The sequence below is a fragment of the Accipiter gentilis genome, chromosome 33 (genome assembly GCF_929443795.1).
Source record: "Accipiter gentilis chromosome 33, bAccGen1.1, whole genome shotgun sequence".
In the NCBI taxonomy this organism is placed as follows: Eukaryota; Metazoa; Chordata; class Aves; order Accipitriformes; family Accipitridae; genus Astur; species Astur gentilis.
Window position 1 is genome coordinate 17,193,568 of NC_064912.1, and position 27,248 is coordinate 17,220,815.

Below are 27,248 nucleotides of genomic sequence, written 5' to 3' on the forward strand. Positions count from 1 at the left end.
GCCAAGAAGGAGCAGCTACGTCGGAGCAAGAGGCCGTGCAGCCACGGGGGATGGTTGTGCACGGGGCTGCAGGTGGAAAGGAGCAAGTCCCCTTGCCGGGGGTCTGTGTCCCGGCCGGCAGACCCCCGCCGGTAACATCCCGCACGGCACCGAGAGCCGGCCGCCCTCGCCTGCCGGAGCAGCTGCAGCTTTCCTTGCCTCCGGCCAGGACTCAGCACCGCTCTGTGCACCCATCCTTTCCCTGTCCGCAGGATGGTCAACCCACACCGCTCACCTATCTCCTGCTGGTGGCACGTAGAGCATCTTGTGGGCCCCAGTAACATGCTTCAAACACCGTTTTTCTCTAGCGCATCCGTGCCTCGGAGGCGGGAGGGTTGCAAGAGGGCTGCGCTCTCCTGTGCTGCCCTGTCCTGCGTGGGCAACGGAGGTCCTGGCTGGGCTCCGGGCCCTCGCTGCTGGCAATGGAGGCGCACGACGCATTAATAACACGGCTCGGTTTTCACAGAGGGAAAGAGCTACCTCTGTACTGCTGCCAGCCTCCAGAAGTATGTAGTGTATATTTATTTTTAGATCTCACCTCACCCTGCAAGTAGAATGGGCTTGATCAGCAAACCCACGAAGGAGCAGCCAGGCGGCATCCCCAGGGCTGCCTCAGAGGTGGGATTCAGACCGCGCCGTGCTGCCGAGAGCGTCTGCCCTGGCTCAGCCGGCATGGGAGGGAGCGGACTCCGACAGCCGCCACGGCTGCCCCGCTGCCTCCGACCAGCAAAATTCCCTGGGTACGTCTGGCCGGCGACACGATGGTCCATAGGGAATGGCTAGCAAAGCAAAGCCAGACTGTGCGGTTACTGGTTTTGCCCTTTTCCCTGGCAGCGCGTTCCTTTCTGGAGGTTTCTCCCCCTTTTTTGCAGAGGTGCTGGGCAGGGCTTTGCCGTGGCCGTGCCACTGGGAAGGGGCGAGGGGTGCTGGGAGCACGGCAGGACAGTGACTCAGCTCGGTCCGGCACCACCTTTCTGCAGAAGCAGCTGAAGGGGAAGGAAGAAGCAATACCTGTTACTTTCTATAAACATCAGCAGGGCAGCGTCAAGGTTTTTTCCGTTCGGTTCAAAAACTCCTACTTTATGCTTACCATGGTGATCTGCAACTGAGAGAGAGACCAAAAGGCAGCCCGCGGGGTGCAACACGCTGTGTCGGTCGCAGGGACGTTAGAGGCTGAACCTGCTCACAGGGAGCAAAGTCCCCAAGCAGAGAAACCCAGCACCTCATGGCTGCTCGGCCCCACAGCGGCTGGATGTGGCCCATCGTGTCCCAGCTCCCCGGGGAGGGAGGGAACCAGTATCGGCGCTGTCCGACGGACCACGGGGCTCAGAGCGAGGACCGGGAGGGGAGGCACACCATGGCCACAGGGACACCGCGGCACCGATGCTGTGCCACGTGTCGTGGCTCTGCATGTGCATCGGTTGCAGAGGACGGGATCATTGCTGGGCCTGAGTCTCCCACTGGGAAGACCTGTGGAGGGTCCTGGGAGGGAGCAGGAGGGCAGAGGCATGGCTGGAATGGGGGGGGGCATTGCATGATGCAAGGGCTTGGGGGGAAAAATGCACCTTTGAGTGCACGTAGTTGGTGGCCATCCACACGAGACTCGTCCCGCTAGCACCGTACCCCAGGCAGACGGCAGAGCCCGCGGCCCGTTCGCCTGCAGAGCTGAAGCCGATGGCAAAGAAAATCACGATTTTGGCATTGCCTGCCCTGCTTGAGCGTGGCAGAGCGTGGCCCTGGAGCGATGGCCCCAGCCCTGCCCTCCGGCTCTTGGGGTTTTGCAGGGGAAACCTGCCTCTGTAAATAGCAGCAGGAGACTTGCAGTTTCCACCCTGGTGTGTCCTCAAGAGGGAAGTGAGAAGCACTTGGGGGCGGTTTGTCCCTCCTCGCTGAGCAGAGATCAGGCAGTGTGATTTCGGCTTTAAAATTCTCGGTGTATGTTGCGACATACGCTGCGGTGTACGCGTCAACTTGGCCGTGCGCCCCAGCAGCCTGACCCTCTGTGCCCCGAGCAGCATCACCCCCTCCCGCAGCCTCCGAGGACGGTGTGTGGCTCTTAAGCACCTCCAAACATGATTCCGTCTCGCAGCCAAGGCCTGGCTTGCCTGGAGTCATCCCTGGGCTCTGGGACACAGGCAGGGATCGGGCAGCAGCTGCCAGCACCCTGTTCTGGGTTCCTGGGTTAAACCCTTCCCTTGCCACGTGCCGCTGGGGGGAGAGCATCGATCGGCAGTTCCCCGTGCATCCCTCTGCATGGTTTTGCATCCCACAGCATCGTTTTGCATCCTTCAGCACCCATCTGCGTATGGCTCCCGAGGTGCCACCGTCTATTTGGGGCGATAGAGCCCAGTTTTGTCCCAACAATAAAATCTTTTTTTTTCATTCTGGGCTCTTGCCCCAGCAGCGTTGCTGCAAGGAGAGCTGCAGGTAACAGGCAGACGGGGTGGATGATGTTTGGCTCCAACATTTTTTTGTGGGATGCCTCGCCTTCCCTTTGAGCAGCTTTGCCGGGATATTTCCCTCCCAGCCTCTCCTCAGTCCGTCTGCCTTTTGCAGTCCCTGTGCTTGGGCAGGGCTGCGCCTCGGCCAAGGCATTTGCTCGCACACGTGCTCCCTCTGGGACCTGAAAAAAGGGGCCGTGGCAGGGGGAAGGGGAAGAGGAATCATTTTGGGTCGAAACCAGCAACTGCGAGGCCAGGCTTGGCACAGATGTCGCCGAGCACGGCTGCTGAGGACTCATTTCTTTCACCCTAATTCCCTGCGGACACCTGCTCTCGATTGCGCCGGCATCAGGATGCTCCCGACCCCCGTGCGCTGCCCGGCCGTCCTCCGTGTCCTGCCACCGCCGCCGATTCCTCGTGGCAAAGCACAGACCGGCTACGTGACCAAAGCCACGGGGGTTGCCGGTGCCTGATAACCACCACCGCCGTCTGGTTTTTCGGTGCGGGCAGGAGCGCGGCCGAGTCCGTGGTGGCACGTCTGCACGGGACCCGGACCCACGTGCGGTTGCAGAGCCACGGCCACGCCGTGGCCGTCTGGTTCGTGAAGAAAGGCCACGGCGTACTTGCGGCCACGTCTTGAGCTGCCTTGGCTGCCTGCAACGCTGCAGCCCAGCCGGGAGCCGAAGGCAGCGATGGCCCAACCTTGGGGAGCCGGAGAGCCCTGGGGTGCAGCTCCAGCTCCCCAATCCTGCAAGCCCAGGGGTGCCCATCCTGCACATGGGTGTGATGCTGGACCCCGACCGTGCTCCTGGCTGTTTGGGTCTCTCCCCAGGAGATGGCACCCTTGGCTAGCCCAGGCTGGCTCCCCGCTGGGTGCTGGGTGCTCTGGTTGCCTTTGCAGCCTGGACGTTCTCCAACTGGCCATTCCATCCTCCTGCCTTCGCCCAGTCAGCCCAGGGCCCTTGTGCCAAGAAGGATGCTGTCCCACAACAGCCAGGCTGGCTCCTGCCCTTTCCCCGGGGCCAGCCGGGCCCCAGTACCACCATTCACCCCAGCCCCTCTTGCAAACTGGGGTTCAGATGTCCCCATACACCCCACACCGTTCCATTTTTCCCTTTGCACCGCCGTCTCATCCTGCCACCACCCCACGGGTGTGCAGCGGGGCGTCATCCCAAGGATGCTCAGCACCCACCGGTGTCCGGGCGCTGTGGCTGTGCCGGGGGGGGGCTGCGGGTGAGCCCCGGGGCTAGCCAGGCTCCAGAGGTGCCCATGTGCATCGTCGGGGGGTGATGCTGCAAGAGCCGCTTTGCCAAAACCTGGCGCTTTACTGAAAAGCAGGCTGTGTTCAGGGCCGGCTCCCCAAACCTGGTAGCCAAGGATGGCTGGATGGGAAAAGATCCGGCTCGGCTGAGGACTGGCACGGAAGCGAGGATAAAAATCCTATAAATGCCGAGCAAAGGGGTAGGGAAAGGAGGCTTCAGCGCTGGGGCTGTGTGCTGAGGTGTAAAGTGTGGGTGGCAGACAAGGGAGATGAGTCAAAGAACAATCTTTAGCCGGAGCGGCTAATCGGATAACGCGGCTTTTTAAACCTGGCAGGAATAACTCCCCATTCCCATCTCCGACATCGCTGGATTTTCTCAGGACCAGAGGTGTTGCTGGCAGGACCCTCGTAGGAAGGGGGGGGCTTGCAGGCTGCCGAGGAGCTCTGCTGTTAGTTTTTAACACTAAAAACCCTGGGGAAATTCCAGAGGGTTGGAGGGTGGCCAGTGGGACTCTAATATTTAAAAGGGATAAAAGGGCTGACCCTGGGAATTACAGACCAGGTAGGCTGATCGCAGTCCCTGGGCAAATTATGGGCCGGGTAATTGGGGATACTGTCAGCCAAAAATTAGAAGCTAAAAATATAATTAAGGTCGTTAGCTTGGTTTCATGGATGGCAGCTCCTGTCAAGTGAGTTGGCTTTGGTTTTTGGCATGACTCTGGGCTGGCTGATAAAGCTAATTGTGTTGCTGCATTATAATGGGTTTCTCCAAAGTATTTAATTTACGGCCATGTGACATTTTCATTTGTAAAACTTGCATTATATGGAGTCAGCAGAGCAGACATCCGACGGCTGCGGCTGGCAGCTCAGGGGCGGTGGCCGAGGGAGGTAGCGATGGAGGAAGCTGGAGGGACACGATTTTCCATGGGACAATATTTTTCGCAGGGATGCTGAGGCTGGCGGTGAGAGGGGAATCGGCAGGACAGGCAGCCATTCCCCTCGCAGGGGGATCCGCTCTCTCCAGCCCAACAGGCAGAGCCCGGCCAAAAGGCTGGGGGACACACGTGGGAACAAAAAAGCCGGATTTTCCCTGCTAAAGCACAGTGAGGTCCAATGGCAGGAAGCAGCCATGGGACCCGGTCACCGATAACCCGACCGGGAGTGTAATTAACCATTGGCCCAATTTTAGGAGAAGGGTATGAACTCGCAGGCATTTGGCATCTCTGGACAAGAGGAAATCTCTGCTTGGTGGGACATGATTTAATGCGGTTTCTGGGAAAAGCTCAAGCCTCTGAGTGCGTGCGCGTGTGCATCCAGCAAAGCAGGGGGCTGCGCTGGACCATCCTCGTGGTCTTTTCCAGCCCCGTGGAAGCTGCGTCCTTCTCTCTGGGCTGCATCAGCTGCAGTCAAGCACTGTGGATTTCCTCCAGTGGGCAATTTGGGTCCTTTTATTTTTCCCAATGGGAAAATAGGGCACAGGTAGGACAGGGCGCAGAGGCAGTACCTGGGGCAGCCCGGGAGACTTTCCCTCCATCTGTGAGGGTGTTTTTCACCCCCATACAGATTTCTAACCTGTGGGTTTCACCCTTATTAGACGCAGGGTGGCTTGAGGGGCATCCAAGCATCCCCTGGCCAGATATTCCCCAGGCGGGGCTGGGCTGGGGGCTCTGGAACCCCCCCAAGCCAGGCTGGCTGGCTCGAGGGCCGCATCCAGCCCCCCACGGCTGGGACTCCACTCGGTGCAGGGCAGGAGGAGGGGAGCCCTCGCAGGCGCCGCTCAGTCCCAGCCTGGATCCAGTGGAGATCCCAGGGCTTGCCAGCTTTTAAACCATGAATCCTGCCCTCTCCCCTGGGCATCCATCCGTCTGGCTCCACCGTAATGATGGCGAGGTGGCGGCGCAGAGAGATTAAATGACTTGCCCAAGGTCCCGCAGGGAGCGATGGCCACCCAGGAGGAGCACCCAGCCGTCCTCCTGTCCCGGCAGCACCCGGCCCTGTGGGAAAACGTGCCGCATCGCAGCTTTGCCTGCAAAAACAAGGCACGGCCACGTGTACCACGTCCCCATCCCGGTGACATCCTCACGGATGGAGGCGGTGGATGGCCTCGGCGGGACCTCCAACCACACCACGACAGGGAGCGGGGTGCCGTTCTCCGCTCGCCGGTGGGGTTTGGTGCCGCCGCCGAATCCTTTCCCGGAGCAGGAGGGTTTTGCCGATGCCCTTGCCAGGCTGGGGCCGGCGCGGGCAGAGCCGGTGACTAACACCTCCTGGTTTGCAGCTTGTTTACCTGGCGCTGGGGCTTCGGTTTGGATCGCTGACTCACCGCAGCGCCTTCCCCCTCTGCCACTGCAGCTCCCTTACGAATACTTTCCATTTTCCCATTACTTTAATTGCCCTTGTTTGAGAAAACTGCCTCGGACTGGCTCTGTGCTGAAGAGACCTGTTACGCACGGCTGCCCCAACCGGGCGTCCCCGCGGCGGGGGCGATGGGGGGACGGCGGGGTGGGACACCCGCCTCCGTGGCACACACGGGGGACCTTTGTGCCGTGGCCGTGCCGGGACCCGGGACACGCAGGAAGAGTCATCGGCAGCGAGTTTTCGACGGCCCCGTCGGCTGCACACGTCGAACGCGGCGCACGGGCGGCCGGCGGCGTGCGGATGCCGGCTCCGGCACAGCTGAATGTGACCTGACAGGTTTGCGGAGAGGCCCGTCCCGTTCGGCTGGATTTTTGGAGAGGTTGGAGCCAACCCCGGCACCAGCCGCTTCCAGCGAGGTGCTGCCGGCTCCGGCGGGGCCGTGCATGGCGCCAGGTCGTGGCCCCGAGCCACGGTGCAGCTCAGCCGCGTCTCGGGGCAGGCACAGCCGGCGGCGTGGGAGACGCCAGCCCTGGCCCATGCTCCGTGCTCTGTGCCAAACGCTGTGCCCTTTTTTTGGGGGACGGTGCCCCAAGGCGCTGGGGAAAAAGCAGCCCCTTGGCTCCTAGAGGGACCCCCCCTCCCCATCCTGTGGGGTCCCTGCCCCGTCTTTGTGCACATCAATGGGGGGGACAGGCACTGGTCACCCCCGTCCCCCTCTTTCCCAGCTTCTCACCCAAAACCCTTCTGGAGGTGCAGTGTCCCGCACATCCCGGTCTCGCTCCGGGAGCACGGGAAGGTGCTGCGCGTGGGGCAGGGGACCTCGCATCGGTTGTGGGTGCTGTGCCTTTGTCAGCTCGCGGGGAGCCCCGAGGAGGTGGCAAAGAGCTGGGGAGCACGAGGACAGCATGTAGAGGTGTCCGGGGAGCTGCGGAGGAGCTTTTAGGTGGAAAAAAAAATGCTGGGCATCTCTGGGACCCGTGGGATGCAGGGCACACCAGGTCCTCAGCAAGGGATGTGGTGGGGAATAATCCAACAACATCAGGGATGGAGTGAGGAAGGAAAGGGAGATCAGGGCAGGATAAGAGCCGGTTGGGAAAACTGCCCTTCTCCAAAGAGCAGGCATTCTGCAGTCACGTGCCAGGTGAACCCTGGACCCACGGCGAGGGCGTCAGGGTCTGTAAATCCCGGAGGGGAAAACCCTCCCTCCCTGGGGAAGGGCCATGCTGCTTGTACAACATTAGGATCAAGGGAAAGGCGAGAAAATCCACGCAAACAAGTGATGTGTGGGGAGCTGGTGGCCACCCCTCAGCCTGCGTGTTCCTCCCGGGAGCATCGCACGGGCTCGGGACCGCCGGTGTGGGACCGGGGTAGGATGCAGCGGTGCCGTGGGTGCAGGAGCGGGGTCAGCCCCACAGCTCCGCTGTCCCGTCCTAATCCGTGGCACACCGTGCGTGCTGCGAGTGGCGATGGCAGGAGGGAGAGAGATGATTAAAGCAGCCTTTGATGAAGCAAAAATTAATAAACAAGCAGGCAATTGTGCTGGTCTTTATTTACTTGAGGATGACAGCGTGGAGCCGGCGCGGCGAGGCCGCCGAGGCCGGGTCCCACATCAAACGGCGGGGCAGCGCCGGGTGCGAGGGGACCACGCCGCCGCCTCTTCTCCGACGGGTTTTTCCTGGTCCCAACAAACCCGGAAAGGTCCGTGTGGCTCTTCCTTAGAGCAGGGCCCCGTCCCATGCCGGTGGGGGATATTGGGGTGAACAGGAGACGCCGCGTGCCACTGCGGCATCCGAGCGTGGCGGGACGTGCCGGGCTGGGGTACATTTTGGAGGTGCCGCTTGGCACGCTCGCCCCGTTCCCTTGCTCCGGGGTCAGCGTTCCCACCTCTCTCCTGCTCCAGTGATGCTCCGCAGGCGCTGAGATCCCTGCTCCGGCCCTTGTCCGGTTGATGCGCGGAATTAGGGCTGGGAGAATAAAACCAGAGCCGGTACGTGCCCACCGGTCGGTCCCTCGGCCACCCCCAGGAGCAGAGCTGGGAGGCCAAACCCACACCTTCACGCCGGGTCCTTATCACCCGGTCGGGCGTATTTACCTGCCGGTGCTGCTGGTTTCCACCGGATAAAAATGTACTGGACAAACAGGAGTTCCCTGCCGGCCCTGGGGTGGTGGCACAGCGGGGGACATGGCCGAGGTGGGACGTGCAATCCCTGTCCCTGCTTCGTCCCCGGTGCCACCTGTCATCACAGAGCTGCAGGAGGGGCTGCATTGCCCCCCCCTCCCCAAATTTGAGTGTCCAAGAAGGTGATGAACCCCCCCCCCCCCCCGCAATGTGCCCACCTGTGCCAGGACTGGGAACTGTGCCCAAATTTGGGGACAGGGTCAGGGTTAATGGGGGCAGAGCCCCATGGGAAGGGGGTGGGTGGGTGGGCTGCACCCCGGGGCACCCCTCTGCTGGGGGGGGATGGCTGTGGGGGTGCAAACCCCACATGTGTCCCCACTGCTGGGTGGCCGGGGGGGGGGGCCTGGGCTGCTCAGGGGTCTGTACAGTGGGGTGTCACTGCACTATAGGGAGGAGCTGGGCATTGGGGGGGGCTGTGGGTGGTGCTGGGGGTCTGTGCACTGGGGTGGGTGGGGGGGTTCATGCATGGCGGGGGGACGGTGCACGGCACAGGGGTCCCCCCCGCAATGCATGAAGGGGCCTGGGGGAGGCAAGGGTTTTGGGAGGGGGCCGCGTGTGTGTGTGTGGGGGTCAGTGCAAGGGGTGGGGGGTCAGTACGCGGTAAGAGGGGGTCTGTGCACCCTGAGGGGGGGTCTGTGCACCCTGAGGGGGGTGTCTGTGAACCCTGAGGGGGGGTCTCTGCCCCCTGAGGGGGGTGTCTGTGCACCCTGAGGGGGGGTCTCTGCCCCCTGAGGGGGGGGGTCTGTGCACGGCAGGGCTGCGCAGCTGAGCGGGAGGCCCCCACGCAACCCCTCCCGGGGGGGCTGCGCCGAGCCGAGCCGAGCCGAACCGAGCCGAGCCGAGCGGGGCCAGCCCCGCCCCCAGCTGTCAACGCCCCGCCCCTCCACCGCACGACAGAGGGAGGGGCCGAGGCGGCCCCGTCGCGCCCTCCCCTCTCCTTGCATCCCATTGGCCGGAGAATCCTTTTGTTCCGACGGATGCCCGCCTCCATTGGTAGGCGGGGACGTCCTTCCGCGCCGCGACCCCGCCCCTCCTCTTTTCCGCCTGCCTCCCCCGACGCTGGAAACTTTGCGGGCAGCGCAGTCGGCAGCGGCGCCCGCAGCGCCGAGCACCCACCCGGACCCAGCGGGGCCCCGCACCGCACCGCCGGGCACGGCACAGCCCCGCAGGGCGGGCGGGGGTGGGAGGGGGGGCACCGCGGCCCTTTGCACGCCCCTCCCGGCCATGCGCGCCCGCTGAGCCACAAGCGGAGGCGGGCCGCCTTGCAGTTCGCTCCCCGTCCCCGGTTTTAATTTTCTCTATTTATTGTGGTTTTTGGGTGTTGGTTTTTTTTTTTGGGGGGGGGGGGGGGAGTTTGGGTCCCCCCCCGCCGCGGTCCGCAGGCGCCAGGCGGAGGCCGCGGCCCGCGGTGGCGGCGATGGGCGCGGTGGCGGCGGCGGCGGCGGGCGGGCGCTCCGCGGGGCGCTGAGCGGGCGCCTTGGAACGGGAGCGGGGACGCGCCATGGCCGCCAAGGACAACCCCTGCAGGAAGTTTCAGGCCAACATCTTCAACAAGAGCAAGTGCCAGAACTGCTTCAAGCCCCGCGAGTCCCACCTGCTCAACGACGAGGACCTCAACCAGGTGGGATCTTACTTACCACCCCCCCCCCCCCCTTCCCCAAAACCCACTTTTTTCTCCCCAAAATCCACCCCCGGGGCTCCGCCTCCTGCCCGCCCCTACGGCGTCCGGCCCCAGGGAGCCCTGGCTCCCCGTGGGGTGTCCGCTGGCCCCGTGGGTAGCCCGGGGTCCCGTGGATGGTGTAGAGCCCCGTGGGTGCCTGATGCCGCCCCCCCCGGTACCACTGGGTAGCTTAGGGTGCCAGGGGAGCCCCCATGGATAGTATAGGGTCTTTCGGATAGCGCAAGGTCCCATGGGTGCCTGCTGGCCCCATGGTTAGTGTAGGCTCCCATGGGGTCCCCAGGGGTCCCACGGGGTGCCCGCTGGTCACGCAGATATCGTAGGACCCTGTGGGTGCCCGCTGCCCCCATGGGTAGCGTGGGCTGTCAGGGCTGGTGTGGGGTCCCATGGGGTGCCCACCGGATAGCACAGGGACGCACAGGTATCTGTGAGTGCCGTGGGGTGTTCAGGAGCCCCCATGGGTGCTCCCTGGTCTTGTAGGGAGTCAGGGGTCCCATGGGGTGGCTGCTGACCCCATGGGTGGTGTGGGGTCCCATGGGTGCTTGCTGACCCCACCAGTAGCACAAGGAACCACAGGTATCCGTGAATCCCATGGGGTGTTCAGGAGCCCCATGGGTGCTCCCTGGTCCTGTAGGGAGTCCAGGGGTCCTATGGGGTGCCTGCTGACCCCATGGGTGGTGTGGGGTCCCATGGGTGCTTGCTGACCCCATAGATACCCAGGTGTCCCATGGGGCACCCAGCGTCCCCACAGTGCTCACCAGTCCCTTCAGCCATGGCCCACCCCAGTGCCTCCTCCCTTGGGGCCTCACCCCTTTCCTGAGGTCCTTTGGGGACCAGCACCCACATTTGGGGTGATTCCAGCCCCTCTTAGGGTGCACGGTGGCAGGTGGGGGGGTATCCTGGGGGCACCATCAGAAGATCCCGAAAGTCCTGGGGAAAAAAAACTCTGTTGCAAACAAAACATTCCCTCCTGGATGTGCCGGACATGGCCTCCCCGCCCCCCACTTTCCTGGGGGGACAGGGAAGTGACCCCTGCCCCTTCCTGGTGAGGACCCAGTGTGGGCACTGGGGGGGCTGCTAAGGGCTGGGCCTTCCTCCTCCTCCTCCTCTTCCTCCCAGGCCTGATGCAGGCCCTGAGGCCCATGCACCCATGGTGGGGGGTATTTTGGGGTGCGGGGGTCTGTCCGCGGTGTCGGGGTGCAGGGAGCGGGGCCACCCTCCCTCCTCCCACACCTTTCTGGGCCGGGGCTGACATCCCCGCTCCCGATCCTATTATGGCAATGAGATCAGACATATTGCTGCACTCGCTGGGGGGGCGGGGGGGGGGTGTATAATGAAATCTGAGGGCTAATATGGAAAAAATGTAACTGGAAAAAATGCCGTGGTGTGTGCGGGAAGGGGCGGGCGGCGGGGAGCGTCGCGGCCGTGCCCAGACAAAGGAGCCGTCCCGGAGGGGGCTCGGGAGGAGCCCCCCGCTCCCAGCCGGTTCCTTCCCGCTGCCTTGTCTGGGGTTTTTGTTGCCTCCTGGGTGTAATGATTTTTTATTTTTTTTTTTTTTAATTTTTATTTGGGGGGGGGGGGGGTCAAAGCATCGTACGCTGCCCTCCGTAGTGCCCGCCTGCCCCGGCTGCGGGGGGCCTGCCACCTTCCCTGGGGACCCAGGGCCCAGATCCGTGTTTCCCCTCGCTCGCTTTGTTCGCATCAGGGTGGTGGGTGGCCCTGGGTCGTGGAGGGGGGGGTCTGCCACCACAGCGGGTTCCCGTGGGGCTGGGGTTGGCCCCGTGGCCAGATCCAGGCCCTGCGTGTGGGGGCTCCGGTTGGGAAAACAGCGCGATCTTGCTCGGCTTCTCCCTCGCAGCTGGGCTGAAGTAATCCCGCTTCCCAGATAAGATGGTGGCTCTGGTAGCGTGTGATGCACGCACGTACCCTCCCGCCCCGCCACGCAGCCCACCCCCCCCGTACCGAGGAGCCCCCGGCCACTGCCGGCCCGGTGCTTCCCCACCACCGTGCCCACCTCCCCTCCGAATTCGTGCCCCTTGTCGGAGGAGGAGGAGGCAGCTCCGAGCTGCGGCGAGGAGCCTGGCTGGATGTGGGAGTGTGCTCGCTCCGAAGCACACCCAGGAATAACGGTTCATTTAACAGCTCTGAATTTTTTTGCCTTTTTAATTTTCTTTTTTAAGTTCGGTTTGGGTAGGGGGGGATCCCACAGCATAGCATGGGGGCTCCGTGCTCAGCATGTCCTGCTCATCCCGTGGACAGGGACCGTGTTGGTGATTACCTAGAGTCCGGCTAGAAGAGTGTTTTTGAGTCATCTGACCTTTCTACTTGGCTTGCAGGAAAGGTGAAGGTACTTCACACTTACGCACTTGTGTCTTTTTTGGATTTTTATTATATAAAAATACCTGTGTGGGTGTTGGTGTTAGGAGCTGCCCCTCCTGCTTCCCGGGGTGCTCCGGGGTGCTGGAGCTGCTCAGGGCAGAGACTGGTGCGTGCTTGCAAAGAGTCACAAATATTTGATAGTGGATTCCCGTTGTGCTCGGGAACCGAATTAGGAATGGGGCTGGGAGGGGGGAATCCAGCCCCAAACATCAGGATTAATGAGCTGGAGCTCTCTAATAATAATCAGACTTAGTGCTTCCAACTTCAAAGGACTGCGTGGACGCTAAATCCCTAATCCCGGGAGCGCTGCGTTCACGAGTTGTTTTTGTGCGTGGCTGTGCTGCCGGACGGGGGTCGGTGTGATTTGGGACGGCTACGTGTGGTCCCACCACCTGTTGGAGCCCTGGCTGTCCCCCCGCCCCGGGGCTGCAGGTGGGAGGTGATGTGCCCTTGACCCCCCTCCCCACTCCCCCAACCTGCATTTGACCTTCTGGGGTGCCCGCATAACATGGGAAAAACTGGGTCAGTCACCGCGTCTACTTCCCCTTCGGGAAAATCTGTTGCTGTGGGTCTGCCCCAATGAACCCGAGCCCCTGCGTGGGTGCTCAGAGCCCAGTGGTCCTGTGTGGTGGCAGGATCTGGCCCATGGTCCCTGGCAGACATGGTGCTGGTGACGGCTCTGTCCTGGCTGCTCCACCCACCCATCGCCAGCAACCCTTGTGCTGCCCCTTTCCCGTCAAGGGAGAAATTCCCTTTCCATGGGAATTCCCTCTTTCCTGGCAAGTTGTGCCTGCACTGGCACCGCAGGGTCCCCTTTAACCTCCTGCAAACCTTGTGTGGAGGTCTGCTTTCCAAAGCCAGCTCCAAGAAGATGGACGGTTCGCGGGGACCCTCTTCCATCTCCAGGAGAAAGCTGGGCTGACCAGCGGGACCTTCTTCCCAAGGAAGCCACCCAGGGCTCTGCAGGGCCATGGGGGTGTCCCCATGGGGTCCCTGCTCTCTACACCGCCTGGCCTGGACCGAGCCGTGCTGTGCACACATGCTTTTAGTTCATAAGGAAGGTGAAGCCCCCAACAACAGGAACAGGCTGGGAATTAACCTCAAAATTACGCTCGGCCTGAATTGGAGGACAAGCAGGGTGTAAAGCAGTTGCTTTTAATTTTCTCCATGCATGTGCTCTCTCGGGGCATGGGGACTGGCACAGATAGAGGAATTTGAGGACGTCTTTCCAGCTACCAGTGTCTTTTTTTATTTTTTTTTTTTTTTGAGATCATGGCATAGATGCCCAGAGGACCACCCAGTTAGAAAATGGAGCTCGCAGACTTTTCCCACTGCCTCCTCCCACCCTGGCCCGTGACACCCCTGCCCAGCAGCGGGGGGGTGTGGTTTTTTCCATCTCTCCTCTGTTGGACATTATCACTTTCCTACTGTTCTGGATGCTGAACAGCCGGCCGCCAGCAGCCCTGAGGCTGGAGAGTGTCAGCATTGGGTCGCAGGCTTGGCTTTGCTCTGGGGCATTGCATCGATGGGGCCGCAATGCCCTGCGCTGGGGTCTTATCCTGGCTCTGTGTGTTGTCCAAAGGGCAGTAGGGTGAGGGATCATGTCCCGGGCATGCTTTTGCCTCCACCCCCTGCTTCTTGGGGGAGGAAAAGCCCCCTCTTTCCTGGAAGGCAGCCCCCGCGCTTGCATTCCCTGCTCCCAGCTGCTTGTATCATGCTGCAAAAATCTGCCTGTACTTGACTAATTATTAGGACCGAACAGGGGGGAGATTCTCTGCAAATGTCAAACCCGCCTCTGTCGGTGGCTGCAGTGGGCAGGACTTGGGGGGCACGGGCAGAGGAGCTGGGGTGGGCAGGGTCGTGGTGGCTGTCCCCCACGGGCAGCATCCCACCCTGGGGGAGTGGCGTGAGGGCGGCGGGTGCTTGGGAGGGATTTCAGGTTGGGTGCCAGGGTCAGCTTTGGGTGCGCTTAACCCTCTGCGTGGCACAAGGGAAGGGGCATTTGGGTGCTGGAGAACTATCCCCTTTGCACACTTATTTGCTGCTGGGTTTTTTTGCATGGCACCGCAACTTATCTGCTCTGGCACCCAAGGAAGCGATAAATTCCCTTTCCAGCACTCTAGAGAGATGTTGTGGCTTCTCCCAGGCGCCGAGGAAGCCCCGTCGTGGGAGGTGGTTAGATATGCCTGCTTGCTGTGGGGCACGGCAGGCTTTGGGGCTGCTCGAGGAGGGGGAGCTGGGATTGTGAAGCCCATTCCTTCCCACTTCCATTTTGCTGCCACTTGACAAATTGTCTGTGCGCGCCGCAGCCAACCTCTTCCAGCTCTTGCTCTGACTGCCCGAGCCGATGGCAAGCGCTCCGACCAGAGTGCAGCCACGGGGCCGGGGCCAGGGTATTTGCAGAAGGAGACGGGCTGTTTGCACGAAGGGTGAATTCAACCTTTCCCCTTCCTGTTCCTCTGGTCGGTCGGTCACTCCCGCTGCCCACGCGGCAAACTGCCCGGGCAGCTCCTTTCTTTGGGGTTTGCCGACGGCTGGGTCAGGGCTGCTGGTGTGCCGGGAGGGCTCTTCCATCCACGGTGCCTACCAGCTGCCCCACGGCCATGGCACCTTGCGTTCCTCATGCCCCAGGTTCCTTCTGTCTGGTCCGATTTGTCCTCTTCCAGCGCGGTGAGGTGTGTTGGTGGTGAAAGCCTGACCTGGTTGATTTGCAGCTTCGGCAGCAGCCGGCTCATGCCCGTACCTGTGCTGTGCAAATGCGCTTTTGCAGGAGAGCAGGAGGTGGATGGAGAGGTGGCTGTCCTCACGCATCCAGGGGTGTCCCCAGGAGCTGCCAGGGTCTCAGGCTGGAGAAAGCTGAGCTTGGACCCAACCCTGGGACAGAGAGCAGCCGCCTGGATGCGAAGCTGGGGGATGGAGAGTGCTTTCGTGCCAGGAGCGGTTGTGGACGCCCACTGGCAGCACAGCAGCCTCCCGTGCTGGGGTTTGGCCCTGCTGTGCCGCGCGTCGCCAAGTGACATACAGCGGAGGGGGAATACTGTACGGGCAGAGGAAACCGAGATGTAAGAGGCTTAACTGCCGAGGCTGGGATATGTCCCCGTGCCTTGGGATTGCTCCTGGAGCATGGGTTTGCACGGTGGTGTTTGCAGAGCCTCCCACTGGCTGGGGTCGCGGGTGTCCTGCAGTCCATGCGGCATCCTGCTAGGAGCACGTAAAACATTAAGCAATGTGGGCTTCTCAGTTCCTAGAAGCCGTGCTGTGGGCAGGAAAGCCTGGTTGGGTATCGCATCCCATTCCCTGCCTAAGCACCGTGTCACCTTCCCCATTCCTGCCAGGTGACGGCTGCTCCGACTCACCCGTCAGTGATGTTCTCTCTGGCTCCAAGGTGTGCAAAACCGAGAGCGGAGCTGAAACCGCCCCGATTTCTTCTTCTGAGGTTGCAACCACAGCGTTTGTGGTGACTTTCCCCTTGAGCTGTGCCAGAAACAGATCCATGCCTCTGGGGAGCCCCGAGTGGCTCAGGAGTTGGTGCCCAGGGGACGATGACCTTGCCATCTCCGCTCTGGGACCACGCTCTCCTGCGGGTCTGGCTGAGAGCTATAGACCCTGTTCTTGGTGCTGGGAGCAGCAGGCACTGCTGTTGCTGCTTTTGAATATTGGGACTGAACCCATAAAGGTGGTGGGGTGAGAGTTACCATGGGTTCCCCCACGGCCTGGGCCATGCTGGGGACATGGTTTTCTCGCAGGGCTGCTGGAAGCCCCAGCACCGTTTCCCCAGTGCACAAGGCGCTCTCATTCAGTGTTGGAGGCAGAGGCTAAGCTCCGCTGCAATGGTCCATTTTTTTTTTCCCCTTCCCGCTCAGTTGCCAAGCCTAAACAAAACAAGCCCTGCCTCCACCCGCGACAGGCTGATTACGTCTGCCGGCAGCCTAAACAGATTATCCCTCCTGCCACGCGCTTGGAGCCAGGAGTCTGTCCCAGCGATGGATTCGGACTTCCCTCGGAGCACGTTGGGGTGGGTGGATACTGGCTGTGGGTGCATCCCTAGCCCACCCGGGTGTCCCGGCATCCCAATGGGAATGTGGGTGCTCTGCCGCAGGGCTGAGTCTGGACCCTGAGAGGAGACGTGGATGTCGGCAAAGCTCTCCTGTTCCACCTTGTGCAATGAGCTCCTGCGGGTGCTGCTAAGCACCCTGATCGCCTGGCTGGTTTGTGTGCGGGAGGCAAGAGGTGAAGGTACCGGCGACAAAACGCAGCAGGCGTGAAAGCGCATCCAACGGGCACGCTGGTTGGTGTCAGCCCACCTCCGGCCCCCTGAGCTGGTGTTCTGTGGGCTGTCACGCTCCGGTAACCCGTCCTGCCTGCTGGAAGCGGGTGACTCTGCCTTCCCTGCCCTGCAGCCCTGGGGATGTGCAGGGATTCCTGTATCACCCTGGGCTTTGGGAAGTGCCGAGTGGCTCTGCACATCCTTTGAGCCCGGTCCCCCCGGCTGCTGGGAATCGTGTTCCCAGCGCTGGTGGAGCTAGTTGGGGTGGGGTGGTTTGTCCGTGCCTGGGCAGCATCAGCGCAGCAGCCTGACAGCTTTGTGTAAACCGAGCTGGGGCCGCTTCCTTCTCCGTTTCCTCCCACCCGCCATGCTGCCAGCGCTGGCTTGGGGCGCTAGGCTGGACGCATCATCTTCCCCCTCCTTGATGCAGCGCAGGGGCTGCAGGCCGAGGGGATGGATGCGGTGGCCGGGGCAGCGACCCGAGAGGCAGGTGAGGGGCTGCGGAGCACCCGCAGCACAGCTCCGGTGGCAGGTCCTGAAGCTAAGCAGGGCCGGGCGGGATGGGAAGCGGGATACCTGGGCGTTCCCAGAGGTGCGACAGGAACCGGAGCGGTGACGCAGGGGCGTTTCTGCCTGACTCAGCCTCCGCCGGTCCCACGGGACTGGATGGAACTGGGCAATTTGGGGCTCCAACCTGGCCGCACCTCCCACCACGCGGCGGTACCCCTGCAAGGTGCTGTGGCTGTATCGCTTTATTTGGGTGGCGAGGCGCCTACGGATCTCTCCCAGGGCGGCGTGGCAGCGGCTTCGGCACCTCCCGGCCGAGGTCGTGGCGGGCGGTTGGCTTCGTCACCGCGAGCCGTGCCGGAGGAACCGGCTCTCCTCTTCCTGCCCGCCCTGTGAGCGTCATCCCACCCCACCCCAGACGTGGATGCATCGCGCTGCCAGCAGCTGCCCTCCGCTCTTGCTTTCCACGTCCTTTTGCGGCTCGCCCTTCAGCCAGGTACCGTCTGGATAAAAGCAAAGCTGCCCAGCGCCTGAGCATCCCGTGTGGCTGCTACCTGCGGGGAAACCGCCCAGAGCTGCCCTTTGGACATCGCCGGAGCTCGCCAGAGGCAGACAGGGCTCTGCCTGGTGAAAGGCATCCCGGGAACCCTGGGGTTGCTCTAAAGCCATCCCTTAACGTGAGGTTGGACAGATCTGCTTGGACAGGGAAAGATTTTGCTCTGAGCTCTTGCTCAGTGCTAGGCGTTGCGTTTTCCTCCTCTTGCTGAGCTCTCCAGAGGAAGCCAAGCTGGTGCGAAGTGACGTGCAGCTCCAGCTCCATCCTGGTGTGGTAACGCTCCCCTGGACCCGCTTCCCGCAGCGGCATCGAGCTGGTTTATTTTAAACCTTGCTTCAGCAGGGCCATTCCAATGCAGGTGTGATGGGTTTATTTCAAACACTTTGCACGCTAATTCATATCCCTTTTATTTAGGCTTGTACCTCTCTGGGCATTTGCTTGATTTTACCAGTAGCTTGCTCTGGTTTGGCTTTAAAAAGCACTGCTGCGTGTTCATCTGTTGGCGGGTGGAACTGGGCTGCCCACGCCGGCTGGCTCTAATTCATACCTTTCAGCTATTTTGGTTTCAATATCTGAAATTGGACGCTTCTGCCGAAACAAGTATAGCCCACTGGTGCTTTTTTATGATGCCGGTAAAGGAATGACCGTGCTCTATGTTAAGGGCATGTATTTCAGGTGCTCAGTGCTTTATATACGGTCAGTTGAGCCAAAATTGGAGTGGTTGAGGGCAAAATAATGTGTGCCGAGGGGTGTGAGCCGGGCTGAGGGTAGGGCAGGGCTTCACGCCTGTAAAACTGGATTAAGGCTGTTTGTTGCTGACCCTGGTGATGGTGTCCCCTGTTTGGGTTTCGTGGTTATCGCATTCCTGGTGTGGCACTTGGACTTGCCTGTTGCTTGTCACACTGGGGGCTATGCGGGGCTGGATGCTGCTGGGGTGCTTGGGGTTGAGTGGGACGGTCCTGCCAGGAGGGCTGGAGTGCTGTGGCTTGTGTCGGAGAGAGATTTTGCTCGTGGGGCTTTGCTGAGTTGAGCGCTTGGCTGTGCCCAGGCGCTGTGCTGGGGCACGGCGGGGAAAATTGGGGGACGGAGGAGGGCTGAGCCCTGCAAGCAGCTCGGCCACCTGTAGCATCACCGCCGAGGGCTCCTCAGGGTGCCGCCCCGGTGTGGTAGTGCCAAGCGTTGGGAACGCCGTGTCTTGCCTTCCCTGTCATCCTCTTCCCTGTTCCTGGGTGGCGGAGGCTACTCGCAATATCTTCTCGAGCGCTGCAGCTGGTTGCTCAGGGCTCACCACGAGTGCCTCTTGTGGGAATTTGGGGACCCCTTTCCCTGCCGCAAGGACCCACTGAAGGCGCTTCCCAGCTCTCTGGTGGGCCATCTTCAGTTACTTATTTTCAATTTTCCTTTTCCCTCCTGTAAAACAGAAGAGAAATTCAGGAAAGACCATTGCAAGCGACCCTGCCTGGGCCACACGGCTGGCCGTGGCCACATCCCGGCACGGCGAGGAGCGGTGGGAGCCCCCGCTCCAAAGTCCTCCCCTCGCGTGGGCACGGGTGCGTCACGGGCGCCTTTGGGTGGGGGCACGGGGCGGGTTGCCGGTGGGGCGCGCCGGGGGAGTGGCGGAACGCGGCTCACCCCACCGGGCGCCGGCAGCGTGGGCGGCACGGAGCCGGGCGCAGAGCGGGTGCCGTGTCGGCTGGAGGTGGGGGGGGGGGGGACGGCATGGGGGCCACGGGCGAACAGGGTGCCAGCACCCAGGTGAGCAGGACGGGGGGTGGTGAGGAGGGGGAGGACACACAAAGGGGCTCTTCGCCGAATCCGGGGGGCTGCGGTGTTTGCGAGGTGCCTTTCGGTGCCAGCAAGGCCCCAGGAGGGAAGGGAAGCAACTCCCCAAAATTGGATCCCGTTCCCAGCACTCCATTTTCATTGTTTTTAATCCGCCTTTAAAGAGAGGGGGAAGGAAGGAAGGTCTTCTCAAATCATGTTTTCCCAGCTGCTGGGAGAGCAACACCTAGAGCTGATATGTCATGTTGGGGGGGGGGGGGGGGGGGGATAAGGGATTTTGTTATTTCTTTTCACTTTATAAACAGTAAGAGGGCTCCTCCGGCTTGTTTCCAGTTTGCTTACTCAGTGCTTCATGCATTTGACAGTTTTTGGTGCATAGGCAGTTTCTTCTATTGTTTGCAGGGATTTTTCCAGAGGGGAAACTTTTTTTTAACATTACAAAACCACAGAAACTGGCAGGAGGAATCTAGGGGAGGTACCGAATTGGAAACAGTTTTAAGCTTTAAGGAAAAAAAAAAATAAAAAATGAAAGCAACAAGATTAACCAAATAATTTTGTGAGGAGCTGGGAACGTGTGTCCTTGTTGCTGTGGGGCTGGGCTTCGGCCGGGTGTGCGCGGATGTTTCATGGTGGAAAGCAGCGTCCCTGGACCCAGGGGCTCCTGAAGCTGGATCTGCCCTGGGTTTCCTCCCTCCTGCCCTGTCCTGGTACCTCCGTGGAGCCGCCTCACCGGTGTGGCAATGCCTTGCCGCTCTTGCACCAGGATTTGGCCCCAGCCCTTGCCAGGAATGAGGTTGGCTAATAGTTTGCAGCTTGACAGGCAGCAGGAGCGGTGCCCATAGGACTTTGCAGGGGAAGACATGCCTAAGTGCCTGTCCCCATCCCACCGCTCGCCGTCGTGTGGGTCTGTTTTGTGACGGCCGTTTCTGTGCCCAAACCACCGGTGGGAAGAGCCTGGATATTTTTTTTTTTTTTCCATTGATGAACGGCAGTGCTGTAAGGCAATTTCTTTCCGGGTATTCTTTCCCTTTCTCTTCCCGGCTGGCTGAATGAGCTGTTTTCCCTCCGCCTGACTCTGACCTTCCTGCGTGCTCGGCTGTGGGCTGCTGGAAGCTGCTGGTGGGGAGGAGCGGGCTGGCAGGGGCCACCCCTGCGGGGAAATGGGTGTTGGATGTGCACGGCATGGGAAGTGGCTGCGAGCTGGAGAACTGCCAGCGCTGGGTAGTTTTTCCTCTCTTAATTAACAAAAGGAAAACATCGAGCTCTTCTTTGAAGTATGTTTTTGCTTTGGAGTAGAGGCACGCTGCCGATGGCGAGGGGAAGAGCTGTCAGTGAGGACGGGCTTTGCAGCTTAGCAGTACCCGGGAGGTTGGCACTCTCGGCGCAAGAAGCAGCCGAGTTTGGTGTTTGCCGCTGGGGTTTTACCTCTTCCCGAGTCCTCATCTCGGTCCCGTTTGCACGCAGCCTATATAACACCACAAGTTGCCATCAGGCATAGCGTTCCCCGCACTAGCAGGGCTGAGTTTGCCTGTGTGCAGGAGCCTGAACTCGTGCAGCTGCCTTCACGCTGGGTCGTGGTCCCCGACCATCGATCCCCCGTGGTGCTGGTCCACAGTAAGGTCGTTTTGCCTGTGCCTGATGTGTTTCTCTGTTGTTCCTTTGCAGGCCAAACCCATTTATGGTGGCTGGCTGCTGCTGGCCCCAGAAGGAACGGACTTTGACAACCCCGTCCATCGCTCCCGGGTAAGTGAAGCAGAGATGCCCTTTCCCTGTGCCGGTGGTGGCAGGAGGAGCGGTGAGGGCTTGTCCCTGCTCCCGGAGGCAGCTGCAGCCCTGGGAGTGCCACAGGCACCTCCAGGTACCCATCCCCTTGTGCAAACCGGGAAGCCAGGAGATGTTGCCTGCAGCAGGGCTCTGATGCCTTCACCGGGAGCACTGCAAGTGTTGGTCAGGCTCAGTCCGTGCAGTTTTATTGCTTGCTGCTGTTGCTTTTTGATGCCTTGACGTTGCTGTGGTTGGGGTCTGGTTGGACCGACACGTGCCATGCTGACGGGAAGGCTCTCAGGCTGGTGGGGTGTGGGCTGTGCAGCTCTGAGCCATGCTGGGACCATCAGCAAAGCACCCGGTTTCCCTTTGGTGCTTGGAAACAACTACTTTATTTTCTGCAGCTCATCATGGGTATGCCCAGAGCCCTGGAGGGAGTCTGCACCCCACTCCCTAATGTGGATACCCCTGTGTCAGGCACCAAGAGGTGATTCCCTGCAGAGCTCTGAAGCCAAGTGCACTGGCAGCAGAGACCCACAGACAGAGCGGGGCACGCTCAGCTCCTGCCCAAAGGGGTTTGCTCGTGCCTTGCAGAAACAGCAGCATCATGTGGGGTCAGAGCATCCCCCACTTTCCTGCCCTGGGGGGTGGGAGGCCCAGAAGGATGTGGCCAGGCTGATGTCCTTTCACCACTGGCTTGTGACGAGGACTCCCAGCCTGTCCCCAAGCTGCTCTTCCAGGGAACTTGCTGCTGAGGCTGCCAGGACAGGGCTGTCTTGCGCGTGGGAGGGATGGCAATGGTCCGTGAACCCTCTGTCACGCAGCCAAAATGCTCTCAGAGCTGCTAGTAATAAAAAAATCTCTCCCGAGTGAACAAGAATTGGGTTCTGAGTTCAGCCTGGGGTATATGGGTCATTATTTGGAATCACAGCTAGTCACGGGCTTGCTGGCCCAACTTTAAGGGGGACGTGGGACTCGGATGGCAGAGGCTGCCTGCTAAGCTGGGGCATGCGGAGGTCCGTAGGGTCCTTGGTAGTTTTGCTTGTCCCTGAGCACCTTGGACTTTGCCCGAAGGGCTGAGAAAAGCAAGATAAGAATTGCTGCACTGGGGCTATGAATCTAGGACCTTTTTTATTTCAGCCTGCTCAACCAGTTTTTGCTCTTGGCTGAAAACAACCTGGCACACACAAAAAAAAAAAAAAAGGCAGTTTTCCAGCCAGATCAGTTCTCCAATCTGGTTTGCTGTGTGGCTGCAGAAGCAGCAGTGCCAGCCCAGTGCCAGGGGAGGCAGGACCGCCTGGACAGTGCCACCCCCAGAGGTGCTGCCACCATCCAAACTGAGCTCATGCAGTGCTGGGGGACATCTAGTGTGACACCCTGTCATCCTGCAGCACTGGGTGCTGGAATAGACCATGCAGAATGTAGCTGAGGGCTGGGAGCACTTAGCTGGGGGACCCTTCTGGTGTCCTGCAGGTCTTGGGTCTTTTGGAGAGCAGTGATGGGGCTTGTGAGCATCCTTTAGGAGAGGAGGAGGAGGAAAGTCCTTGTTCCAACCTAGGAGCTGGAGTCTTTTGTCTCTGGTTATTTTTGTCCCCTGTATGGTTAAAGCAGGCCAGCTTGGGGTCTGTCTGAATGCAGAGAGGAGCGCGGTGGGGAAGTAACCCCCAAACAAAGCTGCCTCTTGGGTGCCCACGAAGCCAGGCAGTAAATTGGCATTCAGCAATGTGTGCTGGGGTGAGCAGACCTCTGGCAAAGCCCTGCCAAGGTGGCCTGGCAGAGCCTTGCTTTGCAAAGCCCATGTCACCCTGAACGGGTGGGTTTGGGGCGCGAGGGGCTGAGCAGAAATGCTTCTGCAACATTCCTCACCCTTTAGGAACGGTCCCCACAGTGCTGGGGGTTCTCCCCTACTTTTTTTGGCAGCTGTGATCTGGTGCTCAGTTGTCACAGGTCCCCTGCCACGAACAGGTTTCGGTGCCTTTTCTCTGCCCTGGCTTTGCGGTGCGCAGCTCCGGTGCCCTCGGAGAGCCATGGCTGGCGGGCACTGCCATGACCCACCTCGCTGTCTTCTCTTGCAGAAATGGCAGCGTCGGTTCTTCATCCTCTACGAGCACGGGCTGCTACGCTACGCCCTCGACGAGATGGTAAGTGCTGCCCGGCGGAGGTGCGTGGCCGTGTTCGGGCTGTGGGGATCAGCCGGGGTCGCCTTTGCTGCCCTTGGAGGAGGCTGGGGTGATTCTCCTGGTCCATGGCGTGGGGAAGCCTGTGCCAAACTGGTGAAGAGTTGTGCTCGCTGGGTTTGACTTCATGCCAGGCTGGGTTCGCATGGGAGCTTGGTGGATGGTCTGTGGAGGGTGGTGGGTGTTTGAGGTGTGTGGGCCCTGCCTGGCACAGGATTGAGGAGTTCCCGACAGATCCCGTTCTGGCAGGGAGGGCTGGGGTGGGGGGGGTCCCCAAGGTCGTCTCCCCTCCTTTTTGCCCCGTTCCTTGGTGCCAGCTGGGGTTTGGTGGTGGTGACTTGCCTTGGCAGTGCCTGGGAAGGAGGCCCTGCCTAACGATGCCTGTGGAAAGTAGGTCAGCTGGAACGCCTTCCCACCGCTTGCCCGCCCCGGAGCTGCGGCACGCCACTGGCGCTGCTCCCGTCAGTAAAACAGAGGAAGGCGGGGAGACAAAAGGAAGGAAAACCCATCTGCCGCGAGCTGCGAAGTGGGGGCCGATGAGCCCGGTGGGGTCAACCCTGCTGTGACCGCCCAGGGCTGCTGATTTATCCTCCCAGCTACAGCAAGCCCGTGGGAGGGTGCCCGAGGTTGAGCGTGCCGGCATGGCAGGCGCCCACGTGCTGGGATGCGCCTGGGCGGGAGGTTTGCGAAGCCAGGCGCGCCGGGATGCCGGGCAGTGCGAGTGCACACGTGGGGCAGGAACGTGCGGGGACCTGGAGGGTCCCTGCGAGGGCGGTGTGCCTTGGTTCTCCGCTGATGCCTCCTGCGAGGGCACTGTGGGACGGGGAGGCACGGCAACACAGCGAGCGTTGCTTGAGTTTCATGCCTTGTTTGTTTGTATTTTTTTTTTTCTTTTCCTTGGGGTTGATCCAAGTGCCCTAAATAATTTAAATGTCTCGTGTATGAGCAGTGGAGGCTTTTAATACATTTTTAGTGTCTCAGCAACCTGGCTCTGCACTGGGCTGGTGTTTCATGTCCTATGCTGACATGAGAACAGTGTGCAGCTGGTTGGAGTGGGGAGATGCCCCAATCTAAGGTAGAGATGCAACAATGTTGGGAAAGACAATTTTTAATTTTTTTTTTCCTGCTTTGCATCCTGAGGAGGTTGACCTGCCTCAGGTGCTACTGCACCTGGGCAGGAGCAGACAGGCAGTGCCCCAGCCCTGTGCCCCGTGGCACCGCATGGGACCATTGCTGGAGAGCACGCAGAGGTCAGGGGGAGCATCCCACAGTTCTCCAGGCACCTCTTGGGCTTTTTTCCCCTTTAGAAGGGAAAAAGCGGAAAAAACCCCAAACGAAAGGGAGCGTGCACACGTGCAGCGCGGGTTGGTGTCTTGGGCAGCACGCCGTATCACTGTGCTGACACCTCTCCCTGCTGGACCCTTCCTCAGCTGCTGCCAGGTCCCTGCACCGCTCCAGCCCTGTGTGCCCAGTGGGACGGTTCTGACCCAGCAGAGCACTGCTGGGATGGGGCACTGGGATTTGCTGCCCCTGTGGGCTTTCGTGGTGCCGTGGGTCCCACTGGAGGAGGGCAGGAGGACTCGGTTTGGCCTTGCCGTAGCCATAGATGGAGGAGACGGTTGTGGCTCCCTCCTCCTCATCGGGGTCTGACACATGGTGTAAAAATACCTTCCTGACCTTTCTGTAGAGCACATCGCTGCGTGGGATCCATGCTGCAGTTTCCACCAGCTCTGCTAAAGGTGTTTTCTGGCCAGAGTTGGGCACAGCCTCCCCCGGTCCCTTCCAGCCCGCAGCATCAGAGCATCCTCTGCGGCGCTGGCCAGGCTGGGGCAGGAGAAAAAGCCCCTGAGCAGGGTTTTTTGTTGCTGCTCAGCCCATGCAGGAGCAGGGCTGTGGGGCTGAGGAGGAACAGACAGGGACCATCATCTTTTGCACGGGAACATGTCCTGCAGCGTGTCCTCTGCTTGACTTTGGGGGAAGTTGTTTTTCTGCCAAACCACCAGTCCCTGACCCCTCTGCATTGGGTGCCAGTGTGGCTCAGCTGGTGGGACCGGGGCACCTCTCTGGCAGCCCGTGAAGCCCCTGCACAGCCCTGCCCTTGCCCTGTTCCCTGTGGCAAGGCTCGGCTCGCTCCCTGCATGCCAGGAGGCTGCATTTACAGCAGGTCAGGTAACTCCTGCATGGCTTTTCTGCCAGTCCCTTTCAGGTAATGTGTGCCTGTTACAATGCAGGTTTCCACTCCAGCAGGACCCTGATCCCAGTACCCACCAGTTCACAGCAAGCCCCCTTATACCAGAACCAAGTGTCCCCGCAAGTGTTAGCCCTCAGCCCTTGGCTGGTCTGCATGAGGAGGGGGGGACCTGTGGGGAGTAGCTGGGTGCAGTGTGTCGAGCACATCGGGGCTCAGCTACGGTGCAGCTTTCCTGCCCTGGTAATGCCAGAGCCTGGCTCAGAGGGTGCCGTGGCTCTGGTGGGTCTGGGACCCACTGCCACCATCCCACAGCCTCAGGCTGTGATGGCTGAGTGTTGGGGGTGTTACTGGAGGGCACTGGTGGCACTCAGGTCGGGCTGTCGGCGGGGATGTGAGGACCCAGTCCTGTGCCCATCACACCTTGGGCATTGCTGGCTGGGGTTGCTGGGGGACACTGGTTTCTCCTCTAATGTGCTCTCCACCAGTCTGGCTGTGCTGGCTCCTTGCCGTGTCCCTACCACCTCTGTGGGCCAGGGACGAGTAATGGGGTGGGTGCCTCTCTCCCGCACAGCGGGGATACTGGTTTTGTGCATGGGGGATCCACTTGGCACCCCATGCAGGGATGATCTACCCCTAGCGTGCCCCAGTTGCCCCCCTCGGGAGCTGGCTGGGGGTCCTGCGGGGGCCTCGGCACGGGAGCAGCCTCCGCAGCGTGCTGGAACCTGGGCGGCAGCTGGCCGGAGACCTCCCAGGCAGTTGCGAGCAGGGATTGAATTGCTCTGCCTTAAACCTTTTAGACGTTAATTTTGTGGGTTTGGCAATTTCTGGTCTTATTAAAAGGGGGAGGGGAGGGAGGGGTGGGCTTGGGAGGAGAGCCCTGGGCTGGTGGTGGTGGCAGAGATGCTCCTGTGCCCGGCCAGGGAGACTCTGCTCCTCATTCCTGGTGGGTTGGAGAGCAGCGGGGTGTGGAAGGGTGACTTGAAGCCCAGCCATGAGCTGGGGAGACCTTAGGGGGTCCCCAAAGGTGTTGGTGCTGCAGTGCACAGAGACCATGGGACAGGGCAGCCTTGGGCACAGGAGCCTTTTGCTGTGGGGTGCGTCAAGTTTGGTGTTGGATTGGAGATTTTGGGCATGGAAATCCCTTAGCAGAAGGTGGGACAAGCGGGCACCAGCTGCCTCGCTGGCATCTGGCTCCCTCCTGAGACCTACCCATGGATGTCCCTGCCATGTTGATGCCAAGTCTGTGCTCCTGCTCGGCTACCTTCTTTCTGTATGTCCATCCTTCCAGCTGTCTGTCTTTTCTCTGCCATATTTTCACTCTGAAAACTCAAACCACTTCTGCATGATGGCTGCAATGGGGTCTGTGCACGGTCTATGGACCTCCATCCCCTCGGATCCAGGCTGAGCTGTCAGACTCACTCCCCGGGGTCTCCCTCTTTCACATTGGGTGCCATTCCTGCCAGCAGCCCCAGCCTCGTGCCAGCACCCAGAGCCTGCCTGGCCACTGGGAATGCCAAGCAGAGCACATCCCCTTCCCCTCCGCAGCGAGCGTGCCAGCAGCCATTCCCGGCTCTGCCCAGCCCTGGCTAAGCCGAGCCTGCTCAGACGTGCAGAAATTCCTCCTTCCTAACCATGGGTGGATGTGGGGGTTGTGTGATTGCTTGGGGTT

At 60.9% G+C, this 27,248-nt stretch overlaps 1 protein-coding gene across 8 annotated transcripts in view; it reads left to right on the top strand.

The window, feature by feature from the left end:
- The first annotated feature begins 9,694 nt into the window (after positions 1–9,694).
- The window catches only part of MPRIP (myosin phosphatase Rho interacting protein), an 88,167-nt gene continuing 70,613 nt past the window's right edge, over positions 9,695–27,248 (top strand). For all 8 annotated transcript variants that reach the window (XM_049791347.1, XM_049791351.1, XM_049791352.1 and 5 more), the window contains exons 1-3: positions 9,695–9,899; positions 21,113–21,190; positions 23,287–23,352. In XM_049791347.1, the coding sequence (XP_049647304.1) occupies positions 9,780–9,899; positions 21,113–21,190; positions 23,287–23,352 (264 nt within the window). In that variant the 5' untranslated portion in view covers positions 9,695–9,779. The remainder of the gene's footprint in view (positions 9,900–21,112; positions 21,191–23,286; positions 23,353–27,248) is intronic.